The sequence below is a fragment of the Cyphomyrmex costatus genome, unplaced genomic scaffold (genome assembly GCF_001594065.2).
Source record: "Cyphomyrmex costatus isolate MS0001 unplaced genomic scaffold, Ccosl1.0 scaffold58, whole genome shotgun sequence".
NCBI classification, from domain to species: domain Eukaryota; kingdom Metazoa; phylum Arthropoda; class Insecta; order Hymenoptera; family Formicidae; genus Cyphomyrmex; species Cyphomyrmex costatus.
This window is the reverse complement of record NW_017279979.1, coordinates 197,756-222,372: the sequence shown is the minus strand read 5'-3', so window position 1 is coordinate 222,372 and position 24,617 is coordinate 197,756. Positions and strand designations below refer to the sequence as shown.

General features: G+C 35.3%; 1 protein-coding gene across 1 annotated transcript in view; it reads left to right on the top strand.

Moving 5' to 3' along the window:
• Positions 1 to 24,617, top strand: part of Myo10A (unconventional myosin 10A) — a 45,575-nt gene that overhangs the window by 9,400 nt on the left and 11,558 nt on the right. The window contains exons 11-26 of the mRNA XM_018546717.1: positions 951 to 1,238; positions 1,307 to 1,464; positions 1,708 to 2,085; positions 2,498 to 2,841; positions 3,708 to 4,176; positions 4,248 to 4,450; positions 4,769 to 5,040; positions 5,165 to 5,341; positions 5,898 to 6,348; positions 6,759 to 7,555; positions 8,457 to 8,938; positions 9,426 to 9,701; positions 9,780 to 9,991; positions 10,196 to 10,391; positions 11,021 to 12,002; positions 13,165 to 13,407. Coding sequence (XP_018402219.1) covers positions 951 to 1,238; positions 1,307 to 1,464; positions 1,708 to 2,085; positions 2,498 to 2,841; positions 3,708 to 4,176; positions 4,248 to 4,450; positions 4,769 to 5,040; positions 5,165 to 5,341; positions 5,898 to 6,348; positions 6,759 to 7,555; positions 8,457 to 8,938; positions 9,426 to 9,701; positions 9,780 to 9,991; positions 10,196 to 10,391; positions 11,021 to 12,002; positions 13,165 to 13,407 — 5,928 coding nt within the window. The remainder of the gene's footprint in view (positions 1 to 950; positions 1,239 to 1,306; positions 1,465 to 1,707; positions 2,086 to 2,497; positions 2,842 to 3,707; positions 4,177 to 4,247; positions 4,451 to 4,768; positions 5,041 to 5,164; positions 5,342 to 5,897; positions 6,349 to 6,758; positions 7,556 to 8,456; positions 8,939 to 9,425; positions 9,702 to 9,779; positions 9,992 to 10,195; positions 10,392 to 11,020; positions 12,003 to 13,164; positions 13,408 to 24,617) is intronic.

Genomic DNA, 24,617 nt, shown 5'->3' with positions numbered 1-24,617 from the left:
TTTTATTACAGAGTTATTTTTATTTTGCTTTCAATAAACGACACGATATAAAGAAAAGTTATAAAGAAAATAAAGTATCAAAAGAAATTAGAGATAAGAATGCAATTTAAGGAGCCTATATATATGTATGTATCTAGTATTGCCATCAATGCCATCAAATGAGAATTCAGTTGTTGCAATTCTAATACATATTTATATAGCAAGCAACGTGACAGCAACAAAACTACTATTTTGTTGCTATTTTGGATAGAAAAAAGTAGTTTTTGACCGATTTATTTACTGCTTATCGTCTTACTGCCTTAGTTATGTCTTTCTATGTATTTCTGGCTTTTCGATTTTTGATGCTTTAGAAGTAGTATTTATTTCTTTCATACTTCACAGAGACTTGTTAGTCGTCAGGAGACACGCGTTAAGACATGGCGCGAAACACTGCCTGTGCTCCTTTACGCGAAATCGTAAATATTTACGAATAATCGTATGTCTTATGATATATATATATATTATATATATATATATATGCATAAAATTGAAATACTAGTCATAAGTTAAGGTGCGTATAGACTATCGAGCCGAAACGCGAGCCAAACCGATCGAGCCGAGCCGTGCCTCGAGCTGACAAATTTCTAACCGAAATTATCGAGCTGGACTTCGGAGTCGAAATCAAGTCGAGCTTTAACCAAATTTTTACAAGCATCGCAAGCGATGGCAAGCGATCCGTATTATTTTTTTTTTCTTCGATAATTTCGGTTCGGAACTCATCGCTCGAGGCACGGCTCGGCTCGGCTCGAGGTTCGGCTCGCGTTTCGGCTCGATAGAATTGACCATAAGACCAAACTGCTATAGCATTTTATTATCTGGGTATTTTGTAACGTGAAATTTTCGCAAAATATGTCAGCATAAGCTCATAAATCTTGAAAATAATAATTTGATTGTCTGTCTGTCTGCCTCAGGATAATTTGCCGGTCATCCATTTGATTGCGAAAAAGCCTGTAGGCATTCTTCACTTGCTGGATGATGAAAGCAATTTCCCTAAAGCGACGGATCTTTCTTTCTTGGAGAAATGCCATTACAATCACGCGCTAAGCGAGCTGTATTCCAGGCCAAGAATGAGCTCCGCCGAATTCGCGATCAGGCATTATGCTGGACAGGTCTGGTACAACGTAGAGGGCTTTTTAGATAAGAACAGGGATACCTTGAGACCTGATGTAGTCGAATTGCTGATTAGCAGTAAAATTTCGGTAAGTCTTTATTTTGTTTATGCTGAATTCTTATAATAATATACTTATAATAATCGTGATGATTTTAGATGGTCAGCAAGATGTTCCAACATGTCAGAAATACTCATGAAGCTAATAAAACTATGAATAAGCCGAATGGCAGATTTGTCACCATGAAACCGAGAACTCCGACTGTTTCGGCTCGATTTCACGATAGCCTCCAGCAACTCTTAGAATCTATGTCTCAGTAAGCATTCAAATGATAAATTTTCTATGCGATATTAAAAATTGGCGGACGCTGCAAATTATGAAAAATCACTTTTAAATTAATTTGATAGAGCTTAGAAGATTTTGATAATATTCAAGAAAATCTAAGATATGTGTCTATAAAGCATCTTAACATTTTTATTGATTTCTTGAATTCTTTAATAATTACTACTGTTACACGATATTTTTTTAAATAGTTATTTCTTTTCCAATGCATTTGCAGATGCAATCCGTGGTTTGTCCGTTGTATTAAGCCAAACACTGAGAAAGCTCCAATGAAGTTTGATATGCCCTGCGTGCTTGAACAATTAAGATATACAGGCATGTTGGAGACGATCCGGATTAGGAAAACTGGCTATCCGGTTCGCCTTCTGTTCGGACACTTTGTGGATCGGTATCGTTATCTTGTTTCAACGCATTTACCCAGGGGAGCGCCTAATAAAGAGCTCTGCAGAATCATTTTAGACAAAGCGGCTCCGAAAGAGGCACAATCACAGTATCAGCTTGGACTTACACGAGTATTTTTACGCGAATCACTGGAGAGAGCTTTGGAATATAATAGAGCGTTGATTTTGGAGAGAGCAGCCATCACAGTCCAAAGGCATGTATCAAATTATGCAAAGGAAAAGATACAGAAGGATATTTATTACCTTATTATATTAATTATACATGTATATAATATATATGTATATAGGGTGAGTCGTAAGTGTATTCTAAAATTTCATGACTGTTCCTAAATAAAAGAAATAATATTCATCGTGCAATGTTTTTACAAAATTTGTTTGTTGAGGTTGCTAAATGAAATTATTATAGCATTGATGTTATATGTTACTTTTAATCGATGCTCGATGGATTACGATTAAATATCTTACAAAAATCTATCTTTAAATATCTCACAGAAATTCATCTTTTTCATTTTCATTTGCCTAAATCTGCTTCTTGAATAGCAAAATTAATGTGAATACATGTGTGAATCTTTCCCGGAGACGTTGCTTTATCAGTTTCTCTTGCAGATATACAAGAGGATTCTTGACTCGCAGAAGATTCCTCAATATTTCTCGAAGCACAGTTCTGATACAAGCAGTATACCGTGGTTATCGTGAACGTAAACAGTTCCGTGCATTAAAGAAGGGTGTCCTAATGGCGCAGAAATTGTATAGAGGTAGGAAACAACGAGAGACATTCAAAATATTGAAAGAGGAGATGGCGAAAAGAGCGGAAATCGAGAGAGCCAGTAAAGAGCGAGCGAAGGCGAAGCAACAACGAGAGGAACAAGAGAGAACCTCGCGAGCCGTTGCTGGTGTAAATCACTTAGAGATTCCCGCAGAACTAGCCTTTATTTACAGCAAGCTTGATGGTGCGTTTTTATCAAAATAAATATTAAAACATCATAAAACTTATTCAAATACAAATATAAGAAGGGCAAAGAGCCAAGTAAATCTATCGAACAATATTCAATTATTTAAAATTTAATAAAACGCTTTAATAGATCTTTAAAAATTACAAATTGACAGACGTTTCGACTCCGATCGGGTCAATGTTACAAATTAGAATTAAAATGGATAATTTAGAGTAATAACCTTTGTTATAAAGTGACAAATAATTATTATTCGTAAATCTTTTTAGATGTGGTGGTACAATATTATATTTGAGATAATAATTTAAGAATCTAATTCGTATTCTTATGTTTACATTTAATTTTACTAAATTACATAATTCTTTTAAATATTGACAAATTTCATGATCAAACTGATTTCTAATATGAGAAAATGTAAAGTTAAATCGTGTATAATTATAACTATTACGCATGTTTTCGCCCGCGTGAATAAAATAAATAATGAAAAGAATTAGATTCTTAAATTATTGTCTCAAATATAATATTGTACCACCACATCTAAAAAGATTTACGAATAATAATTATTTGTCACTTTATAACAAAGGTTATTACTCTAAATTATCCATTTTAATTCTAATTTGTAACATTGACCCGATCGGAGTCGAAACGTCTGTCAATTTGTAATTTTTAAAGCTCTATTAAAGCGTTTTATTAAATTTTAAATAATTGAATATTGTTCGATAGATTTACTTGGCTCTTTGCCCTTCTTATATTTGTATTGTTTTATTCATATAGAGTCTTTTCATTATTAACTTATTCAAATGTTCGAATGTGTCTTTTCCACAAACTGTTCTTTGAATTTTTAAATATTTTTTTGTAATTTTTAGACTGGCAACCCACACACACCGAACGAAACCTTCTCAAGGTCGTTGGCCAAGTCATCCCGATAAACTATACGTACAGTCTGCCGTCCGACATCGATCAGTATCAATTCTCGAAGTTTACTAATATTTATTTCAAGAGTCACATCTTTGGAATGAAACGCGAGCCGATCAAGACACCGTTCTTAGCAAAGGCTCGCGATCAAGATTACACGGATTCCTTGATGATCTTTAAGATGATATTGCGTTTCATGAATGAGAGTAATCTTAATGGCAAACGCGAGCAAGCATTGGGTGATTACATTGTTAACAAGGGTATCGTAAACGAGAAATTGAGGGATGAAATACTGTGCCAGTTGGCAAATCAAACCTGGAAGAATGAGAACGACGCCAACAAGGAAAGGGGATGGTTGCTGCTGTCCAATTGCTTATCAACATTCCAACCCAGTGCCACGCTTTTTAAGTATTTTCTGAAGTAAGTATCTTTGTTTCCGAACGACAACTCGTTATTTATCTCTGATTAATTATCTTTAATTTGTTAATCAGATATGTCTCCGACCATGCCTATGATGGCTACAAGGCTTATTGCCAACGTAAATTGTTGCAAGGCGAGAGAACGATATATCGTATGATGATTAATAATCAACAAACGGTGCATCAGGTACCTAGGAATTATCCACCGTGTGTCCTAGAATGGCGCGCCAACAGGAATCGCGTAAATATGGCGCTCAGCGTTGGCTTCTACGACGGTAAATTGCATTCTCGAATTCGTAAGAATAACTCTATAAAAAATAGCCAAATCTGTAAAAACAGAACTTTGTCAGTAGATTGGCAGCAGAAACAAAGCAAAAGATTTACAGATCCTGCTCAGTTTCTGCCATCAATCTACTAGCATAGCAGATTGAACAGGTCATGAGATTAATGTTTTATTATTTCTATATAGCTCTGCAGTGAAAATTTGATCAAATTTGTTACTAATCTATCAGCAGTCTGCTAGCATTTTGCTATCTAGAAAAATGTGTTGTCATGAAAATTTTATTCGCAACTGGTAATTTTTCGTTTTACAGGTGAGACAACTACATGCGCAATAGATTCCTGGACGACATGCGAAGAATTGGCTAATCTCGCGGTTCGGAATCACGGAGTAGAGAATATGGGCTGGACTATTACGCTCTGGAATCAACTGGACGGCCCAGACGCTATTGTGACGGAGACCAACGGCTTCGATTATGTTCTGGATCTAATCTCGGAGATGGAATTGGCACCAGCTTTTCCCGCTGCCAAGCATATGTTCTTAGAACAGCGCAAGAATAGTCTGCCTCCTATAAAAAAACGAGAGGTAAGAGAAATTCAGCGTTGACTTTAATAGAGGAATCTTAAATAAAAATAAACTGTAGAAAAATGCAATAAAAACATTGTTGTTAAATTGTTAAGTTTTGGTTTAAAATAATATCCTTTTTCAGCACACCCAAGTTATTCGGGAGTTGGAAAAAGAGATGGAAATTCCTATTCTAAAAACCTTCCAGCCTTTGGAAAGGAAATCAGTGCCAAAAGTAGTTGACAAACCCGTTGAACTGGAGATTCAAGCACCCAGGCGGCCGGTAGTTCCTCCGCCGCAACCACCCGTTACGAAACTACCTGTATGTATTAATTTATTTAATTTATCTTATGATTTTTAATCTGATGAAAATATTTTGTTTACAATTCTTTAAGTATAATTTTTCTGAATTTCTGTATAATTTTAACTTTTTAAACAATTTTTCAAATTTTTTGTATTGATTAAGATGCTTCAGCAATGCTAAGAAAGTCTACATATTGAAAATCTTTTTACATGTTTGAAATTCTTTATACATATATGCATTCTGAAATATTCTAATTATAAGATTTTTAAGATTTGATATTTCAAAATTTTATATTTTAAAATTTTTGAGAAAAAGAAAACTTACAAAATCTAAAATCACTTAAGGTTTAAAATTAATAGCTTTTTTTAGAAATTTTTATAAATTTTAAATATAAAACGTTTTCAAAAAAATGAAATTTTTTTATTTATTATTATTGTATATACTGTGTTATTCAATCTAGGACTGTCCACATAAAGTCGGATAATCAAAGTTTTATTGTATTTAATAACTATAAATCATTCTTTTACCAATTGTATTTGGAAACGTGATACCAAATTTGTCTGGATACGAGCAGATGCGAAAGCAATCACACGACGTTATTTTGGAGACTACAACGGAAATGGGATTGTCGAGAAAATCTGCTTTGAATGACCGCTATTTTGAGAAGGAAAAGCAGCGTAGCCGAAGTTTGGATAACTTGCTTCAGTCGGAAGTCATGCCTTCACCGGTAAAACTTGCCAATCTTGGGCTTTCGTCATCTAAATTGAACGAACGATATCACAGTTTGGAAAGAATCGGTGAGACTCCGGCAGTTAGTAATGCTGAGTACATGACGCGTACTGAGATTACACAAGAGAGGAAATACAGCAGGGTCACAAGGACGACGGAGCCCAACATCGAGGAGGAGGATCTCACGATTGACTTTGAATACCCGGATATTCAGTCCGTTAGTCAAACCGGAAGATCGGAGGATGATAAGAGCTACATAAGGTCGCAGACTAGGTTCATCAAGTCACAATATCCTGGTAAGTAGTCGAGTAAAAGTTATTCGAGAGAATACCGTTAACCTACATTCCGATAGCATAGACTTCTTAAATTTTAAAATTGTGTTATTGAATAGCCATTGTTGATAGAAAAATTATATTAAATTAATTAACTAGTTAGCGATGAGCAGTTGGATCTTTTTCAGTCAAATTTATCGTCAACTTATTTTCTTATTGTTTTTTGAAGAATTTTTTTAAATTTTACTACACATGTCCATGTTATGTTATGAGATCAATGATCTCGAATTTGTCTTTTATTCTCGTTATTTAATTCGCTGTTGCGTAAGATGTATTTTACACTTCGAGAATTTCTATCGCGGAGAAAGTTGGCAATTACACAACCCAATTTTTCCCGATCGATCGCGTATCAATTATTCTCCTCGCGTTTTCAGGCAAACGCGCGCTGCCAGGAAGTCAGTCTAGTCGCGCTTACATTGAAAAGAGTGAATATGGTGTAAAATCGTCCGCCATGTCCGACACCAGTGAGGCACCTTCTTTAGCGTCGCATGTGAGACGCGTTAGAGTACCCAGCCAAGCTTCCGACGTGGATCAATTCTTGGATGAGCTTTTTATGCCCGTATTGGATGGCAATCTTGACGAATTATCGGATGCCCGTAGTTTAGCCGCTTCGATAAAAGGTTCATACGATACCAGGCCATCCGGCGACCAAACAGTTTCCGAGAATCTGCAAACAATCGACAGTCAGATTATCAGAATAGCCACAGTCGATGACTTTGTCGAAAAAATGATGATGAGAAATAAAGATGTGAATATTGATGCCGGTGAATTGTCGAAGAAGATCAAGGGAGGTGGCAATATGGACATCCCTAATCAAAACGCAGCTTTTAATTTCACTCCCATGGCACAGAGCATGATGTCACCACCTATGATGATGCCCATGTTTAGCGCTACTCAACAGGTTCCGTCCGCACAGAATACCAGTATGAACATGGGTGCAAGTTTCATGCCCATTCCGATCTACAGTATGCAAGGACTCAGTTTACCGCAATATCCCAATTCACCGCCCGGCCAAGGCAACGATATGATGGCGTACCAACAGAATCTACAGCGAGCTTTTTTGCAGAGTGCAATGGCGCAAAATATTCAGATACAGCAGCAGCTGCTAGCACAGAATCAAGCTCTGCAGCAGCTGTTGGTTCAAAGCCCGCAAAACTCAGGACAGCAACCGGTAAGAAATTAGTAAAGAGAAAGAAAGAAATAGAGAAGAAAAAAGATAATAAATTTGTACATAAAGTTTAATATTCGAGGTTTATGTGATTAAACAAAATGATTAACGGATTGATCTTTTTTTATCGTGATTTCAATTTAATTAGACCACAATTATTAAACATAATCTGTTTGGAAGACAGTTCAGATTTTTCTTTTTTTAGACATTTAGTTGTTCAAATATTTTTTTAATGCTTTTTTAAGCGATACCATTTGGGCGTATAATAAACTCCTAAAAATTGAGTCACGATAAATAGATCTGAAGTAAACGTTGCATGTCGAGCACGATTGCGAGAGGTTTACTGCAATCAAAACGGCTCATAATCACATTTCACGGTCACTTGACTATCATTAACTCGATGATCTGTCATCGATAACCGAAACCAGCAATATTGCGCGCTTAATGAAAGCTAACTCTTAACGAAATTATCGTCGTTCTGGGCGATCCTGTGGGTTTCTGAGCCGCGCCGCGGCATGGGGTGTGTGTTTCCAGAGCACGGTGTTACCCGCTGGCCCCTCAAGCATGAATCATGTTCCCTCAGCCCCCCCAATCGGTGCCCATATGGGGCCCAATGATTCTATCGGACGCTACTCCAAGGTATCTACTGATTTTAACTAACCTACGCTGTACTTATGGCTTTCCTAGGGCTACGGAAATATCGTGTACATATCGTCTAGCAGAAACTGAGGAAGATATTTGGAATTAAGGCCAACCTGATCGAACAATGTCTTATTCATCAAATCATCGTGACTTTTTTCGGAATACATATTTTTTAATCTTGAGTCAATCCTCCTGCAAATTTTATCGCTGTAAATAGTTTTCTAAATTGAATCAAGACTCATTCTAATCTTTCTTGAATTAGGTTTCATTTAGAGAACCCGACGACGGTGAATTATGGTCAACCGAAAAACGGGGGAGCTCTGTACTAACTTCCACTCCAATCAGTCAACGGCAAGAAACGATGACAATAAAAGCTCAAATTCATCGATCCCATAGTCCACCAAGGAAGAATGCCGAAGTCAACAGAAAGACAAGCACTGATTATGGGCGAAAAATCAGCGTGGATCGTAAAGTAGTAGATAGAAAGACGTCATCAGCACAGGTGGACATGAAGAGAACCAATTTAAATAAGAATAACATACAGAGTAACTTTACTAATGTGCTCAGCGAATTGAAAAACAGAAAGAGCAGCGTGGACAGCAATCCTTCAAGTTTGAGCAATAATAAAGGTGTTCCTCCACCCCCGCCGATGCCTCCGCCTTTGGAGTCTCATGATCCTTCCGAATCTAGACCGTTCCTAGATCCGTACGGTAGGGCGAAGACGGTACGCATCGGGAAATGGAGGTAAAATCCACAATTCAATAAACTGATAGTGAATTTAATCCAGACTATTATTTATTTTCATAATATGTGGATAATTAAAGAATAAAATTAATATAATATATTTTTATTATTAGCTTAAATTACAGATAAAAATTCGAATATTTCGACTCACTTTTTAGCCATTCTTAACGGAAATTGCGTTAGTTAAATTGTTCAATAAGTATGCTCACATAAATTCCAATGGTGAGAATCATAGTTGTCAAAAAAATCATAATTCATGTCACATAAATTGCGTGTTATTCACAGCAATTACAAAACCGAGTAATGATTTAAAATAGTAATTTTATAAATAAATAACACACACACACATTCAAACAGTTAAGAAAATTGACAGTCAAACAGATAAAAATAAATGTAAAATGATCACTTTTCTTAAAAAGTTCGAATGTATAGATAGAATGTTACTCGCTGAATAATACTAATAATATCTTATTTTTATGTTGCCTAGGTGGCCACCGCCTAGCGACTCGAACGAGAATCAAGGGCAAGATAGTTTCATAGAATTTAAGATGCGTCAGCAACATCAGCAACGTAAATTAACGCCGCAGTATCAGGAGTACGACCAAGGTGAAGGCGAAGCTACAACGGAAGGTGGCGTTGAGTGGGAAGAATTCGAAATTGAGAATATCGTCAACGAAGATCGATCCACGATTGCGCAAACGACCGCGGCGAAACACGAGAACGGATATAAAGAAGAGGGAGAAAAGAAGAAAAAGAAATCGAAGTAATTAATATACTTCTCTCTTTCTATTGATATTGAAATTAAGAAAACGACGATACAAATTGTTGGTTCTTTTCCTAGGTCGGCGTTGGAAGTGGGTGCGCAAAGACCATCGCCGGGAAGTATAGGAAAGTTGAAGCTCAGCTCAGAAATGAGACAGAGATTGGAGAAGGTAACGGCGAATCATAGCGTAAGATCCACGAAGACAGCTGAGAAACCCGCTCTCCCGCGAGAAGACGGAAAGGTTAAACGATTGGAAGATAATAGGAAGCTTCTGTTAGAACAGCAACTAGGTAATTAAATAATTCTTTGTGTATTATCCTAGATTACTCAAAGTCCAAAAATGAGATATAAAACGTTTTAAAGATGTTTAAAAGGTGTCTTGAATTTAATATGTTATTAGTTGTTAATTTTGGACATGCTGCCTGGGATAAAGTCACAAATATCAAAGTTAAGGATAGAAGTATATTTATTGTTCAAAAAATTGGAATTTTAAGGTGGTAGGTGGGACGATTATGCCTCTACTGTTGATGACACCCAAAGCGTTACTTCTAAGGGTACAACCGACATGATGACACAAGCTCAAGTGGTAAGAACACAGATTGAAAGAATGGAACGACCTGTACCGCCCCCGCCTCCCGTCACACCACCGCAGCCACCGAGTCCAAGAGGCGGTAGTGTATACAGTAACAGGTAACAACATCACGCAAATTAATCCCTTTAGACTCTGCTTACATTATAATGTACATTAAATTTGAAACATTTTCCATTAAAATTATTTAATTTTATCGGCATCATTGAAAATCAGATGTATATAATAATGAATATGTTGTGAAAGAAATAATTCAAATTTTGAAAAAAGTTAATTGTTTAGTATGAATTAATTCAACTAAAAAATTCAACTAATTAATTCAATTTTTTCAATTCTATACAAGAGCATTTTAATAAGTAATTGCTTATTAAAATGCTCTTGTATAGAATTGAAAAAATTGTTTTTAGTTTTGAATTAGTTTTCTTTATTTTAATAATTCTATTAAAATTAGGTCTAATAAAAGGAATTGAATATTATCGAGAATAATTTTATGTATATTTATTTATTCATTTATTTGAGCAAAAGCAACTATAGGTTAATAAAAGTTATGTATAAATTGTAGAAAAACTACATTGAGTAAACATACGACACAAAAATCACCTCACAAAAATCATCTTCAAAAGTTGAAAAGCTATAAAAAAAATATATACTGTATGAAAAGATTTTGTTACATGAAATATAATGAATGTTGTTAAATAACAAAATCAGCAAACAATTTATTTGCTTTTAGTCAATCCGGCGTACCTCAGCCGCGATCTCCACCAGCACCGATCGAACCGAAAACACGCGACTCCTTCCGCACGTCGCCGGACTCCGAGACCTACGATCATTTCTCAAAGAACCAAATGTTTAGTCAAAGTCGTGATATCTTCGCCTCGCAGCAACATTTGCGCGATGGTCACGATTATCGAAACGACTTCGACAAGATTCGTGTTCAGGATGTCAAGTCGAAAGACTTTTATAGCAAGGACAGCACCGATCTGGCAAGTTCGATGCGCGATCGCAACTCCGACTTCGACTCGCGCCGCGACCTCAACTCTGAGCTCTTCGACTCCAAATACGCGTTTGACGGATCGATCGGAAAACGCGATCCCTTTGGCATGACCCGGGACGTATCTCCTAAATCTCGGGACAGCTTCGGGATGCCATCGCCGCGTGACTTCGGCGTGATTCCAAATACGAGGGAGTCCTTTACTGTCACGCGACAGAGCTTTAACAAGTTGGATCGGGATGCGGATAGGCGATCAAGCATAGCTTCGACCCATCGCACTGATAAGATGGAGAGAATCGAGATCGAAGAATGGCCGGAGTTTCTCAAACCGGTATTACCGCCGGCGGACAAACCGGAGATCGAAAAGGTCCAGGAGGTGATGAACACCAAGCTCTACCCGCAGACTTCCAACGCGCATTTTACATATAATAGAGTCACGTGGACTCTGAGGGTCAAGAAAGAGGTCTTCGCGCCTAACGAAACGCTGAATAGTCCTCTGGCACTGCACTTAGTATTCTGCCAAGTGGTATACGACGTGCTGGCGACCTCCAGCATAAGAATCACCAAGGAGGACCGGCAGAACATGCTGAAGATGCTGGATAACTATGGCATTACGCTAGATAATCTTCAGAGCACGCAACACAAGATCACGATCAAGAAGAATATCGTGGACATGGCGAAGCAATGGCCATTATATTTCGCCCGGATATTTCCTGTATCAGTAAGTTTATATTTGTTTGTCCATGATGCTTAAGCCACTAGCTGATAAAATTTTACAGTTCTTATGTTAAATTGATCTGATAGGATATTTCTTATAATATTTTTGTAATTTATAATTGTATTGATTTCATCTGTCTTTTTTTTCAAATTTATGAGTACGGCAGGATTTTTTAGTGTATAACATCTATTTCAAAATTCCTTTTTTGATATCTTCTACTGAGATATAAATATATGATTTATAAGAAATAGCTGAATTTAACATAATTTTCTAGTCATTGTAAAAGACTTCAAACAAAAATTAATCATTCTAATTAAATGAAATACTTTATACACACATGAGTCACTAGCAAAATGTATAAGTTTTTAAAAAAAGGTATGTCGGTTATAACAAAATTAAAACTTATTTTGATCAATATTTTTCTCAGAATTTTTCATATAATTATTTAGAATTTTTAAATATTTCCAAAATTTCCAAATATATATATATAATTTTATAAATTTATATACAAAATTTCTTAGATTTTCTATAAAAATTGAATACTATTGAGAGTGAGAGAGAGAGAGAGAGAGAGGGAGAGGGAGAGGGGGGGAGAGAGAGAGAGAGAGAGAGAGACCTACATCTTTTCTACAGATTTTTTTGTATACCTATATGTGAATTTTAAAATATTTTCTCGTTCCATAATTTTTGATGAAATCTTGTAAAATCTGAAAAAAATTATGACACATTTTTTTTTTTAAATCATATAATGTGAACTATTAGAAATTTTGAAATATTTTAGAGTTTACATATAAGTATATGAAATATTTTAAAATGTAAACTCTCAGTATTTTTAAAAAGTCAATTTTAAAAAGTTCAATTCGTATTGAAATTAAAAAAAATTTATTTAAGAAACCAGAGAATAGGGATACATTCTAATCTCATTTCTTTTGTTCAGAAATAGCAAAGAGAGGTATAAGAATCAACTAAAATTACTTACGTAACGAAATTATCGTCGACCTTTGTAATTCAAAACCGTTTTTTCTCTGTTGATACAAACGCCAGTTAAAAAACAGAAATGAATAACGAAAGACTTCTTTATTACTTCACGACCTAATAATCTTAAACCTTGCTGAACGAATTAAAATTAAATTAATTTAAATGTAAACTGTTAATTTAAATCCAGATCGGCCCTCAACACCCGGAGACGCAACATGTGGCAGTGTCTCATCACGGACTTCGATTGATCAAGCGCACACTAAATGGCGATTTGATCATTTTGGAAACCCTACCGCTAGAGGATATTGTCTCCGTGAATTCTTCCAGGTCGGGTGTGTGCGTGCTACAAATCGCGTCGGGTGTCAGACTACCCCTACACACAAATCGCGCCCCGCAGTTGGCAGAGATGATCGGCAAATACATCAGGCTGGTAAGTGTGATCTTGTTTCTTCTGTAGATACGGTCGAACATCGCACTCTCGTCTACGACCAATTAGCGATGGTCGACCGCAGAAACGATAACGGCACACATGATATGCCTCGCAACGTGCCTGTAACGAGGCAACCGCGGGCAACGCCTAGTGTAAATTGCGTTTCCAGTGAGCGGTCATATATGCTGGCCAATGCCTTCTCCTCCGTCTCTCTTTATTCTTCTTCACTTTATCTTTCTCCTTTTCCGCAATCGGAAAACGTCAGCATCAACGATCCATCACCGATGTCATGCTCAATGCTTCTATTCTTTTACACTTCTTTGGCATCACAATGTGGAATTCGCTCCAAATTACCATCGGGAAACCTAAGACACTTAACACATACTTAAACGAATTCTTTAGTCTTTTATGACAGTGAAACAAGTATCTGCTGCTCACAATGTCGTTTTCACTAAGAGAAAAGTGACATAGTATGTAGTAGTAACTATATAAGCAACAATTAAACAAGTTTTATATATAAAATTAGTATACACAGTTAAAGAAAGTATTTTATAGTTATTGTAACTATAAAATAATTTATTCACCTACGTGAAAAAAAAAACGATTTTGCTGAAGTATTAAAAAATTTAATTAGATTTAACAAAAATAATTTTGTTAAACCATCAAAATAATTATGTAGAAAACTTAAATACGAACAATGTTGTAAAAAATTGACATTTTGGCGAATAGCTTGAACGTCCTCATTGAAAAAAAATTGTTCATTCGCCTAAATTAATTTAGTTTGACTTTATTTCTTTCGCGTTAGGAAATGTATATATATAAGTCAAATATATAATATGTTTAATTTATATACATTTTTCATTGAAAGCAATGAAGACGAACTAAGTTAATTTAGTGAACAATTTGTCTTCTTAATGTTCTGTTTTCGTAATTTTTATAATCTGTGCAACAGTTGCAAAGCTACTTGTTCTGCTGAAGGCAATCATTCTTAGAATGCTTGTTCTAGAATGTTAATAAACGTCATTATCTAGCTATTTATATTTTTTTCATTTTCTATCGAAGTTGCACGATGTCGACATTCCGAAATGCCGAGGATTCCCTGCATCGGCTTTTTTTCGTCGGTAATTTTTCCGTTGCAACTTTCGTAAAAAAAAAAAAAAAGAAAAAGGAAGAAAGGAGATTTTAATCCTTTGAACGTCTTGATCTTTCATATTTTGACGTTGTCAAAGATGATGTATACGGACAAATTGCTCTTAAAGGTAAAAGTTTCTTCTATATGTCATTCATATATACGTACCTGTTGAATATCTATCTTCAGTGAATCATTAAGACCACGGAACAAAGTGATTTTTTATGCGCGGATAAGAGAGTGCGAGAGAAAGAGCAGGAAGGAGGGAGTCTCATCTTTATGTTTGTGCAAACGGAGAGATCGGATTTCTTATAATACGCGCTACGTATATTCATTGAATATACCTGTAAAACATGGAGCATCGTCGCCACTCGCGATTCATAGAGCGATCATTAAGCAGGACGTTCTCCCGAATACCGATGACCGAATGTTAAATTGCAAACTTTCATTATTCTTTCGTCTCGAGGAAAGAGAAAGCTGAGAAAGGGCAAATGATTGCCGAATCAAATTTTTAAAACATATTAATTTGATATCTATTAGTCATTTGTTATAATGTTGCACGTGTCGTATAATTTATTTCAGTATCATAATGCATAACCTTTCTTAAACTATGACACAAAGGCCATTTTCAACCGTAGACAAAATTTTTAATATATATTTCGGTAGCGCGCGCGTATATATAAATTTATAAATTTATTACGGAAAATTTATTATTCGAACGCGACAGATCCAAACCCCAGCTGAGGAAATACTTTTCATAATACAAACATAAACAATCATAAATTAAAAGGCTATAAAGAGTCAACGCAGTTAAAATTATTTTAATCTTACAATAAACATGTAGAATACCAGTCGAACGTTTCGGTTTGTGTTAACTGCGTTGACTCTTTATAGCCTTTTAATTTATGATTGTTTATTTGTTTTGAACAAAAAGAGTCCATAACTAGTTTATTTATATTTATTAATATTTTTCATAATAAATTAAATTATTTACATTCTAAAGGAGCAACTTGTGTAAAACTGCTAAAAAAAAAATAGTTTTATGCAGAAATTTTTCTTAAAAAGACAATGCTACAAATTTTTAAAGATTTTTTTATGTTCTATTATATTTTCAAAAATAGAAAAAAATTTTTTGTTAAAAAGTAATTGATTTTACAGGCTCCGTAAATAAATATTGACGTGTGTGCTCTCATCTGAAATAAAAATATAAAATGATTTGTTTTTAAAATTATCTTGTCGATGAACCAAGAAAATAAAAAAAGAGTTAAAAATTGAGAAAATGGTAGCACTTAAACAAAAATTAAACTTTTGACTAAAATTTCTATTTATGCAATAAAAAATGCAATAAAAAAGTTTAGATTAATTGTTTTATTAATTTTATAGATTCATCAATGAATGAATTTGATAAGCTTCATGTATTGCACTCCGGAACACGACTTGACTGATCAAATAGTTTTAGCGTAACTTATCCAAATTCATAAAAATAGTTTTGAGAAAAACGCGTTTTAAAGATTTTGATCGAAAAATAAATTATCTTAAAACTATTACACACACACACACACACACACACACACACACACACATAATAATTATCATAAGATCTATTTTTTATTCCTATACTAGAACTTCTTTCTCGCTTTCGTCAAACATATTTCTATTTCACTTTAAATTCCAAAGGTGTGCACTAATTCAGCTACAGAAAACACAGATTTATAAATGAAGTCGAGCAAAAAGTCTTATATACTTGTGTACAAAAAATGGACTAAAATTCTTTAAAATTTCGTATTTACGGTCTGTAATTTTGGAAATATATTTTTTCTAGACTCTTATCATCTCTTTTTTTTTTTATATAAAAATCTTCCCCATGTGAATACTTTAGCATTCATTTTGTAGACGGCTTAGAAATCAGATTTTCTCTCTCTCGTCACAATTTCCTTACACTAAATTCTAATTCTATCTTACTTTCACGTTGTCACATTGACAATATAATAATTTCCTTCAATTATTCTCAATTGAAATTTTCCCTCAAGCGGGATAATTAAAGAATAAATGACCTTTACTAAAGCATGCGCGCCGCGCAATTTCAAATTCCATTATGGATTATATAACGGTAAAAGAGCCGCATATATAAATGCGAATGTGTGCAATGTTTTCGCGCAACGGATATTTCTTTGTTGCATCTATAGTCAAAGATATAGATTAACGTCAAAGGATCGAAAGAATGCGGTGAGCTGTTTGTAAAAATATATGATTCAGTGTTCATAAAAACATCGCGTGGAGATCAGCCGGCATAGAAAGCTAGTTTAATTAATCTCATAGCGATCCCATTGTCCAATGCGTTTCTTGAGGAGAATCATTACATTACAAAGGAATGATTATTTCATTATATCATTCCTTTTGTTTTTCTTTTATTGTTGCTAATTTTAATTGGAGAGCAGTTTTCATGTGAAATCAAGAGTAGTCAAACTTATCTTATATAGAATACATATTTTCTGAATTGATGAATTCGGTGTCTTGGAAAAAACATAATAAATGAAATTATATTTTTATATCCAGTAGATATTATTGTAAGCATCAAGTACAATCATTTATTTATTGACATTAGAAGTACCGAGTGATTATTAGTGGCCTTTTTATTTTTTAAACTATATTTTTGTGTAAAAAAAATATAATTCTTTTACACGAAGAAATTTTTTGATCAACAATTCTTTATACTGATCAAATATTTAATTTTTACCACTTTGTTTATTTTTATAATGATTTATTCGTTTGGTCTTTTTAGTGAATAAGAATGATATTTCTTATTGTTAATCATCAAATAGTAGAACCATTTTAATCTACTGCATCTTTCTTTCCGCGGAGATGAGAGTTTCGATTAAAAAAAAAAAAATAAGAACACAGTGATACTTGAATTTCTTCCGAGTGAATCCGAGTTCAAGCAACTCGTATTTACTGGCGGCAGTAACTTGCTCTCCTCACGGACACCGGAAGTGGTTTGAATTGCTAATGCGAAACGGTGTTCATTATTTCTTTTTACTACGTTGGCCCAAATCTCTTTCAGACTCATCATTCTTCCGTCATTTTGCCCTTAAGCAAAAGTACAGGAATTTTTTAATTAAATTGATTTTTTATTTGTGCAACAAAATGTTCTCTTTTTAGAACCTATTAGGAAAGTCTCGACTGCAACTGAAGAAAAGGGTGTTTCATAACATACTTTTCTTCTGGTTTTGTGCACGCTGTTTTTTGTGCGACGTAAACATTTCTATTCCGTATCAAACATATTATTAATTTGTAGTTATATAAATTTAATTAAACTTTATCGAATATATAAAATGTATTAGTTTATATTATCGTTATCCACGATGAATTATTTTCTACCAATTAGGACAACAATTTTCCAAGATAAAATAATTTAAAATTCAAAATAAATTAGAAGGATTACGAGCCAAAACAATCTCGTTTAATTCCAAGTATAAAATTAATAAATATAAAAATTATAAAACAATGTAAACAAACGTTTTGACACTGATCGAGTCATTATCAATGTTAACTCAGATATTGGTTCGGAAAAACATAATATATAATTACGTGGTTCGAGAATATAGAAATTTATAATAAATTTTAAATTTTATATAGCGCTATGGATTTTTCAATAAAATTTTATCACACATTCTAACAAAGACATGTTTTAATACAGGCACGCGATATTTTTAAGGCTTCTATAGATATTTTCTACACGTTTCGCGAGTTGTTTCTACAGATCCATTAGAATGTCATTTTATGAACATTGCAATTCACTTTATCAAGGCTAACCTGGTACAAGCACAAGATATTTTATACTGTATAATTTTTAGTTCTGCGTTCTGTGATTTTTGAATCTCACAATCGAGCACTTTTAATTTTTTAAATTAGGAACATATTAAAATTTTTGTACATGAAAAGAGATTTTGCAGATGATTGAGTTAAAAATGTTCATGCAAAGTGGAAAAACACTATATATATTTTTTAAAGTTTCAATATGTAATCATGCTGTCTTTGTTGAGCCGGCCGCGGCGGTCCAATCAAATGTCCTGAAGCCAACAAATAATTTTCATTAAAGTAATAGGCATCGTGTTACAAGCGCGCTAATTGGAGAGAACACAACAATTTCAGTTTCACTGCTTCGTGCGCATTCCATGCGTTTACCACGTGACATCTCGATGGTTAGAATTGCGGAACGAAAGAGCAAGTAAATAGAAAACGTAAGAACGGAAAGTGTTTTCCCGTATTCACTGTCGCTTGACCGGTCTCTAATTCTACACGAAAGGAAAAAAAAAGAAAATGAATCTCACGACGCATTCCAGATCGCGGAAAATAGTTCGTTCTTTGGCGTAAGAAAAATGTCGCTCTATAGAAAGAACGTGGAGTGAGAAAGTGCCATTTTTCCGGGAACATATCGTCTTGAGTTTTTCGACACATGCGACAAACGAATCTTCGAAAATTAGAGTTTCCTTCAATCTGAAATAAAAATGCAATCATTTTATGAAATGGCAAAAGAGAGAATATTATTTGAAAACTTTATGTTTTTAAATAAACGTTATGTTTTTGAAAACTAAATGTTTTTAAATATAAATTTATGAGATAAAGGGTGCAATAAAATTTAAGATATAAATTAAATCTACTTATAATTGCACCCAGAGTTTTCTTCGATTAAAGAAAAAATTTCTTTGATTTGAACATCATTTTTTTAAATCAAATAAATTTCTTCTTTAATCGTATAGTAAAAAAAAACCTTTCCCTGAATGTTTATTGTAATAATAAAAATTTTTGATTAAATTGTATCGAACAAACAATAATTTTATGCAAACTAAATTGCTTAGTTGGTATAAATAAATATTTTTAGTATAATATTTATAAAGCGGACAAAATAATTTCCTAATTATTTTGTAAAAACAATTAAATATATTGTCATGTAAACAAAATATTAATTAATAGTTGTTAAAAATGTCTCAACTAAATAATTTTGCTGAAGGCACTAAATTTTTTTTTAATGTACTCTCTAAAATATTTAAAGAATTAGAAGGATTGAAATATTTGAAGAACTGGATATGCACATGGAGTTACCTATACTTAAGGACTAAACAGGAACGGATCTTGAAGGCCCCACGAATAATCGGTCGTTTCCGTTAACAGTACAGGTGCATCGACCGCGTAGTGCCGTGTAAACTTCGAAAGCCGTTTCCCCAAACAAGTCTTTGAAAACTCTTGAATTTGCTTTTTAATAGACAACAGTGGACATGGGGAAAAATTGAAATCATATCGCGATATAATAGTATGGAACTGAAGATTTTGCGGCTAGATGCCATTGAGTCTCAAATCACAATAATTCCGTGTAATGAGTCTATCACTTCCGACTATTTCATCCTCTTCCGGTTCCGATTTCTATTTCATTGCTGTGCTCACGGCGCACATTGTCGACTTGTGGAATCGTAGTTGTATAGACACAAAGAATTTCCTTTCATCCGTAGAGTTCTTTTACTTACATATTGATTATCTAGATTAATCTTCGAAAGAAACATCTCGGATGAGAGAAGTGGTTTTTACTTACAAAAAAATACATTGTAAATTATGTAAGCTTAAGGAGATGTGTGACATCTTAAAACATTGTCAAAAATATAAAAAATTTATAGACTGTTCTATTATTACGTATATCTGTGTAAAATTTGAGTACAATTCTCTTATTGGTTTAAATTTAAAAGTTATTTAATTTTTTTTGTTAATCTTCATGCTTATGTAAAATCACATTTTGTAGTAATTATTTAAATATAAATTTGATGAGAAAAAGAATTAAATCAAATTTTAAACATACTGATCAAACAATAATAAATATTTTGTGCAAAAGTTTATTCAGATTTATTTATTTGTTTAAAAGTTATTGACCTAAAACTGTGTGTATGTGCATGTGTATGTATGCAGAAAAATATGGTCATTTTGCTGCATAAAACCATTACAAGCAAAATTATTTGTTGTTTTGTCTTTTTGCAGTTGATTTCAGAACATATCTATGGGCTATAATAATATCATGAAAATGTTTTGAATGGTATTGATTGATATTAGCTTATTTTAACTGTGATCGATATTTTTGATTCGATTAATATTTTTAGATGATATTGTAAATTTGCCGCCAAAACATCCTCAAGAGTTTGATTTGTACAATTGAATCTACTATAGAATGCCAATTGATGCAATCAACGGCTCTTTTCCAGGATGATGATAAAAAGACGCAAGAGAGCACTGAGCTCTGGAGATACTGAAATTATAATATTGAGAGTTAATTAAAAAACGCTCGAACGCTGAATATTGAGATGCTTCCTCGAGAAAGGCAGATAATAACAAGTGCGAAACTGGGACGACGCGTGTATCTGCGAGTGTTTTCACTTTATCAATATTTTTATATATTTTTTTCCGCTGATGAAAAAGAACGGCTGTATTTAGATAAATACTTTTTCCGCCACTCTCGGCAACTTTATCTGGATCTCGGGATCCTATGTTTAAAGAAGGAAGACAGATCTCGATGATATAGCAAAACGCTCCTTGACGTGTATCTCGTTCGACCATCGGGAACGTACTCGTTCCGATCGGACAAGATCGAGCGGTATAAAAGAGCACTTCTCTGGCAAGAGCGGCGCAGCATGATTTTTCATGCCTAGCGTATATGCGCCACGCATACCGGGGAACGTGGTGGGGTCCGACCCAGATATCCGTCTTCCGAAGGGGCATCGGCTAACAGAATGCAGCCAGCAGGGAACGGCGGTACCTTGGAATCGGAAGCCTTGCGGCCGCGGCTCTTCAGTTCATCGACTGCCGCCGTGCGACGCAGGTGCCGTAGGTGGCACTCACGTGTCTCGTACCTTTGTCGAACGACCCTTGTTGACTCCGCGCGGAATCAAAAGACTCGACACGAAGAAGTGTCCGCCGATTCAAATCTGCTCGCGAAAAAATCAATCCGATCTTGCTGCGCAAAGCGGGTCGGTCGGTATGAAATAATAGTAGTTTCTCTCTTTCTCCCAAACTTCCGAAGCTCATTTTCTGGGGAAAAAACATTCACCAGCTGGATGATATTAAGGGATACGTGCATCTTCACGGTGCGCAACCTTAAAAAGCTTTTGAGCAACTTCTGAAACGAAGTTACATCTTTCTTCGTTGATCTTTTGACACTGATATTGATATACTATACAAAGAAATTCAACGAAAACGCAATTTCTTGGGACGAGAAGATATATAACGAAAGGAATATGCCTGTTGGTCATAACATGACTTTACAAACTGAACGTACATTAAGAACTTAAGCTATATTAACTCTAGTGAAAAACGATTTGATGATTGTGCCGTTCGTCGAGAGACTTTCGACTCTGCGTCGCGCAGCTGTATAATTCGCAGCACCCGGCAAGGTTAACATAATGGTAATGTCTGTTGATCGTTAAAATACACGACTCTCCGCTTCGAATATATAGTTAATCAGCAGCGATTATTCTCCCGCGGATGAGACCCGTGCCTTTCACGCTCCGTGTAAAAACAGCAGCGTAAGAACGACGGTGAGTAATGATAAACGGAACGCGACTGCGATCGCACGATCGCTAACGATCTTACGCGAGTAAAGTCGGAAGGACCCCGCACTTGCATAAGCAAGATCACGATCAACTGTCTGTTGCTGTTCCACGGATAAAATTCAACAGTTACGACCGTCGTTCACTCGGTAAAAGTCGCCAAATACAGACATTAAAATTTTGGAAAATATCTGACAAAACTAACCGCCCCTTTGGTGTAATCACTTTTAACAAAGTTCTGTATTTATTTAATGAAATTCATTCGATTTACCTGTGGAAGATTGGAAGAAAAGAATTGTTACTGGCCGTATCGTCTTCGAGTGCGGGACAGAACTAATTTTTAGAGAGGAAGAAGAAAGAAGTAAAAGTCTATTACTTTGTTACCATTCAGCAAGTGTCGCTTCTTCAAGTGAAACCTGAGACGAGTATAATCATTTCAAATATATAAGTGAAATTTGCGAACAGACCTTCGTTAAAATTCGAGCTCCCGACGCCGCGATCAACGTGACGATTCCAAGAAAGCATGAAAGCTTTCTCGCCCGTTGTGGCAGGGGAGAGCCTGCTGGTGCACGGTAATTATAATTAAAAGTGTGTATTGTTCAGCCGGGTCTCACGAGAGTCTTCTTCCGGGCGTTTTCTCACAATGTTCCGCGGACGGTCCTTCATCCATGATCTACATCCTTCGGAAGATCCGAGTGAAATTACGATTGTTCGGAATTAGAAAAGCTTTGTATAGAACTCGTTAGTCGAATGGCATCGACCAACACACCATACGAGTCGTAGCGACCGTCGCAAACATCAACACTTTCTAAACATCAACACATGCCTTCCGTTAAGGGTCTATCTCCTAACTTAATCATGGAGAGAGAAGTGTCCGATACCGAAGGAGTGTTCTCCAGAAGACTGCTCAGCAACTGGGCCGAATTGCCGACAACGTTGAGACGTCGACAAAAACACCATCCGGATATCCTGAATCAATTCACCGATTACTCCGAGTCTTCGGAGAATGAATTTCACAAGTTTGAACCGAAGTCTTTCAGCAACGTGCAGCGAATCGTACATCGTTCCGAATTCTTGCGCAAATTCGAATTTAGCGATCTTGCTCAAAAAGACGTCTTAGATACTCGAAAGGATCCGAGAGAACGCAGACCTACGCCCGAGAGTCCATTCGGTCGTTTAGATGAAGGCTATTGGAGGCACTATGAAAAGATTCAAGATCCAAAGGTAGCTCATCGGAAGAAAGGTAACTTTATAGGCAGGAACTCCGACGACGACCGCAAGACAAACTCTCCCGATAGTCTTCTGATGAAGTCTTCTGAGTCTGAATTCAGCAGCGACGAGTACGGTCATACCGATGATTCTGGTGCATTTCTAGAACAGGCCTCTCATTCGGATCGACAATGCAAAAAAAAGATAAACGGTTTCATCAAATTCTTCGCGAAAGACTGCAATAGAGAAAAAAAGAAGCTGGACTCTGAACATTTGGACATAAACAAGAACATCAGGCAAAGCTCGGAATCTTTCAAGAAGGAATCCTTTGGCCAACAAAAGTTCGAATATGAAAACATTCCTAGAATAGACGTGTCCAAGTTGGACCAGAAAACTTTTCTGCATCCAGTTATGCGAGCGAGCGATCGTCAGCCGACTATTGAGCAGCTCAGGCTCGAAGAAGGTTGCGAGCTGAGAAATTCCAAGAATACGACAGCCTTGAAGAATATCCAGGAAAAGAAGTCGGTTCAGCAGAAGTCGAAGGATGAGAAACAACCAAGGACGAACGATAATTTGATTCAGGAGTTCTACGACAGCGAGCAAATTATCGTGCGAACTAACGGTGAACGCAAAATAGCGAAGATGGAGACTATCACTGAGGAAAACGCGGACGGCAGCAAACTAAGCGTTCGGGAAATATTGAAAAGATTCGAGGAGCTTAGGACGCAAACCGACGCGACGACAACGTGCAACGACGAAACGCAGAATGAAGACAAAACGGACGACAAGACGCTCATTACCATACAGGAGACCTTGAAGAAATTAGACGAGAAAGTCAAGAATTATCAGGTCGCGTATTTCATTTGTCACGTTTATTATTATCTAAGAATCCGAGCGTTCAAGGCTCGCAACAAGGAATAAATTAAATCAAATAGACTGTTAAATGAAATCAAATGAGGCGCGAATGTCTCACATATTATAGTTAATATGCTCAGGTGTGTGTAGTGAGAAGTAAAAAAAAACTTACATTAATCAGGTGATGTAACGGTACTTGACTTTTCTTGAGAGGCAACTTGCATGAATTTCTAATAAACGTCTTAGGATATTTTGAACTGTTTTTATTATTTAACTATGAGGAAAAAAATTACTAATCATTTGATTACTGATTAAGAGGCGACAAAGAAATAAATAAATATTACTTATTTTTTTAAAAAATACGCGATTTCAGACTATTTTTTAAATTTATATATAGGGTAAGCGATTTAGAAGTTGTTGAAATCTCGGTT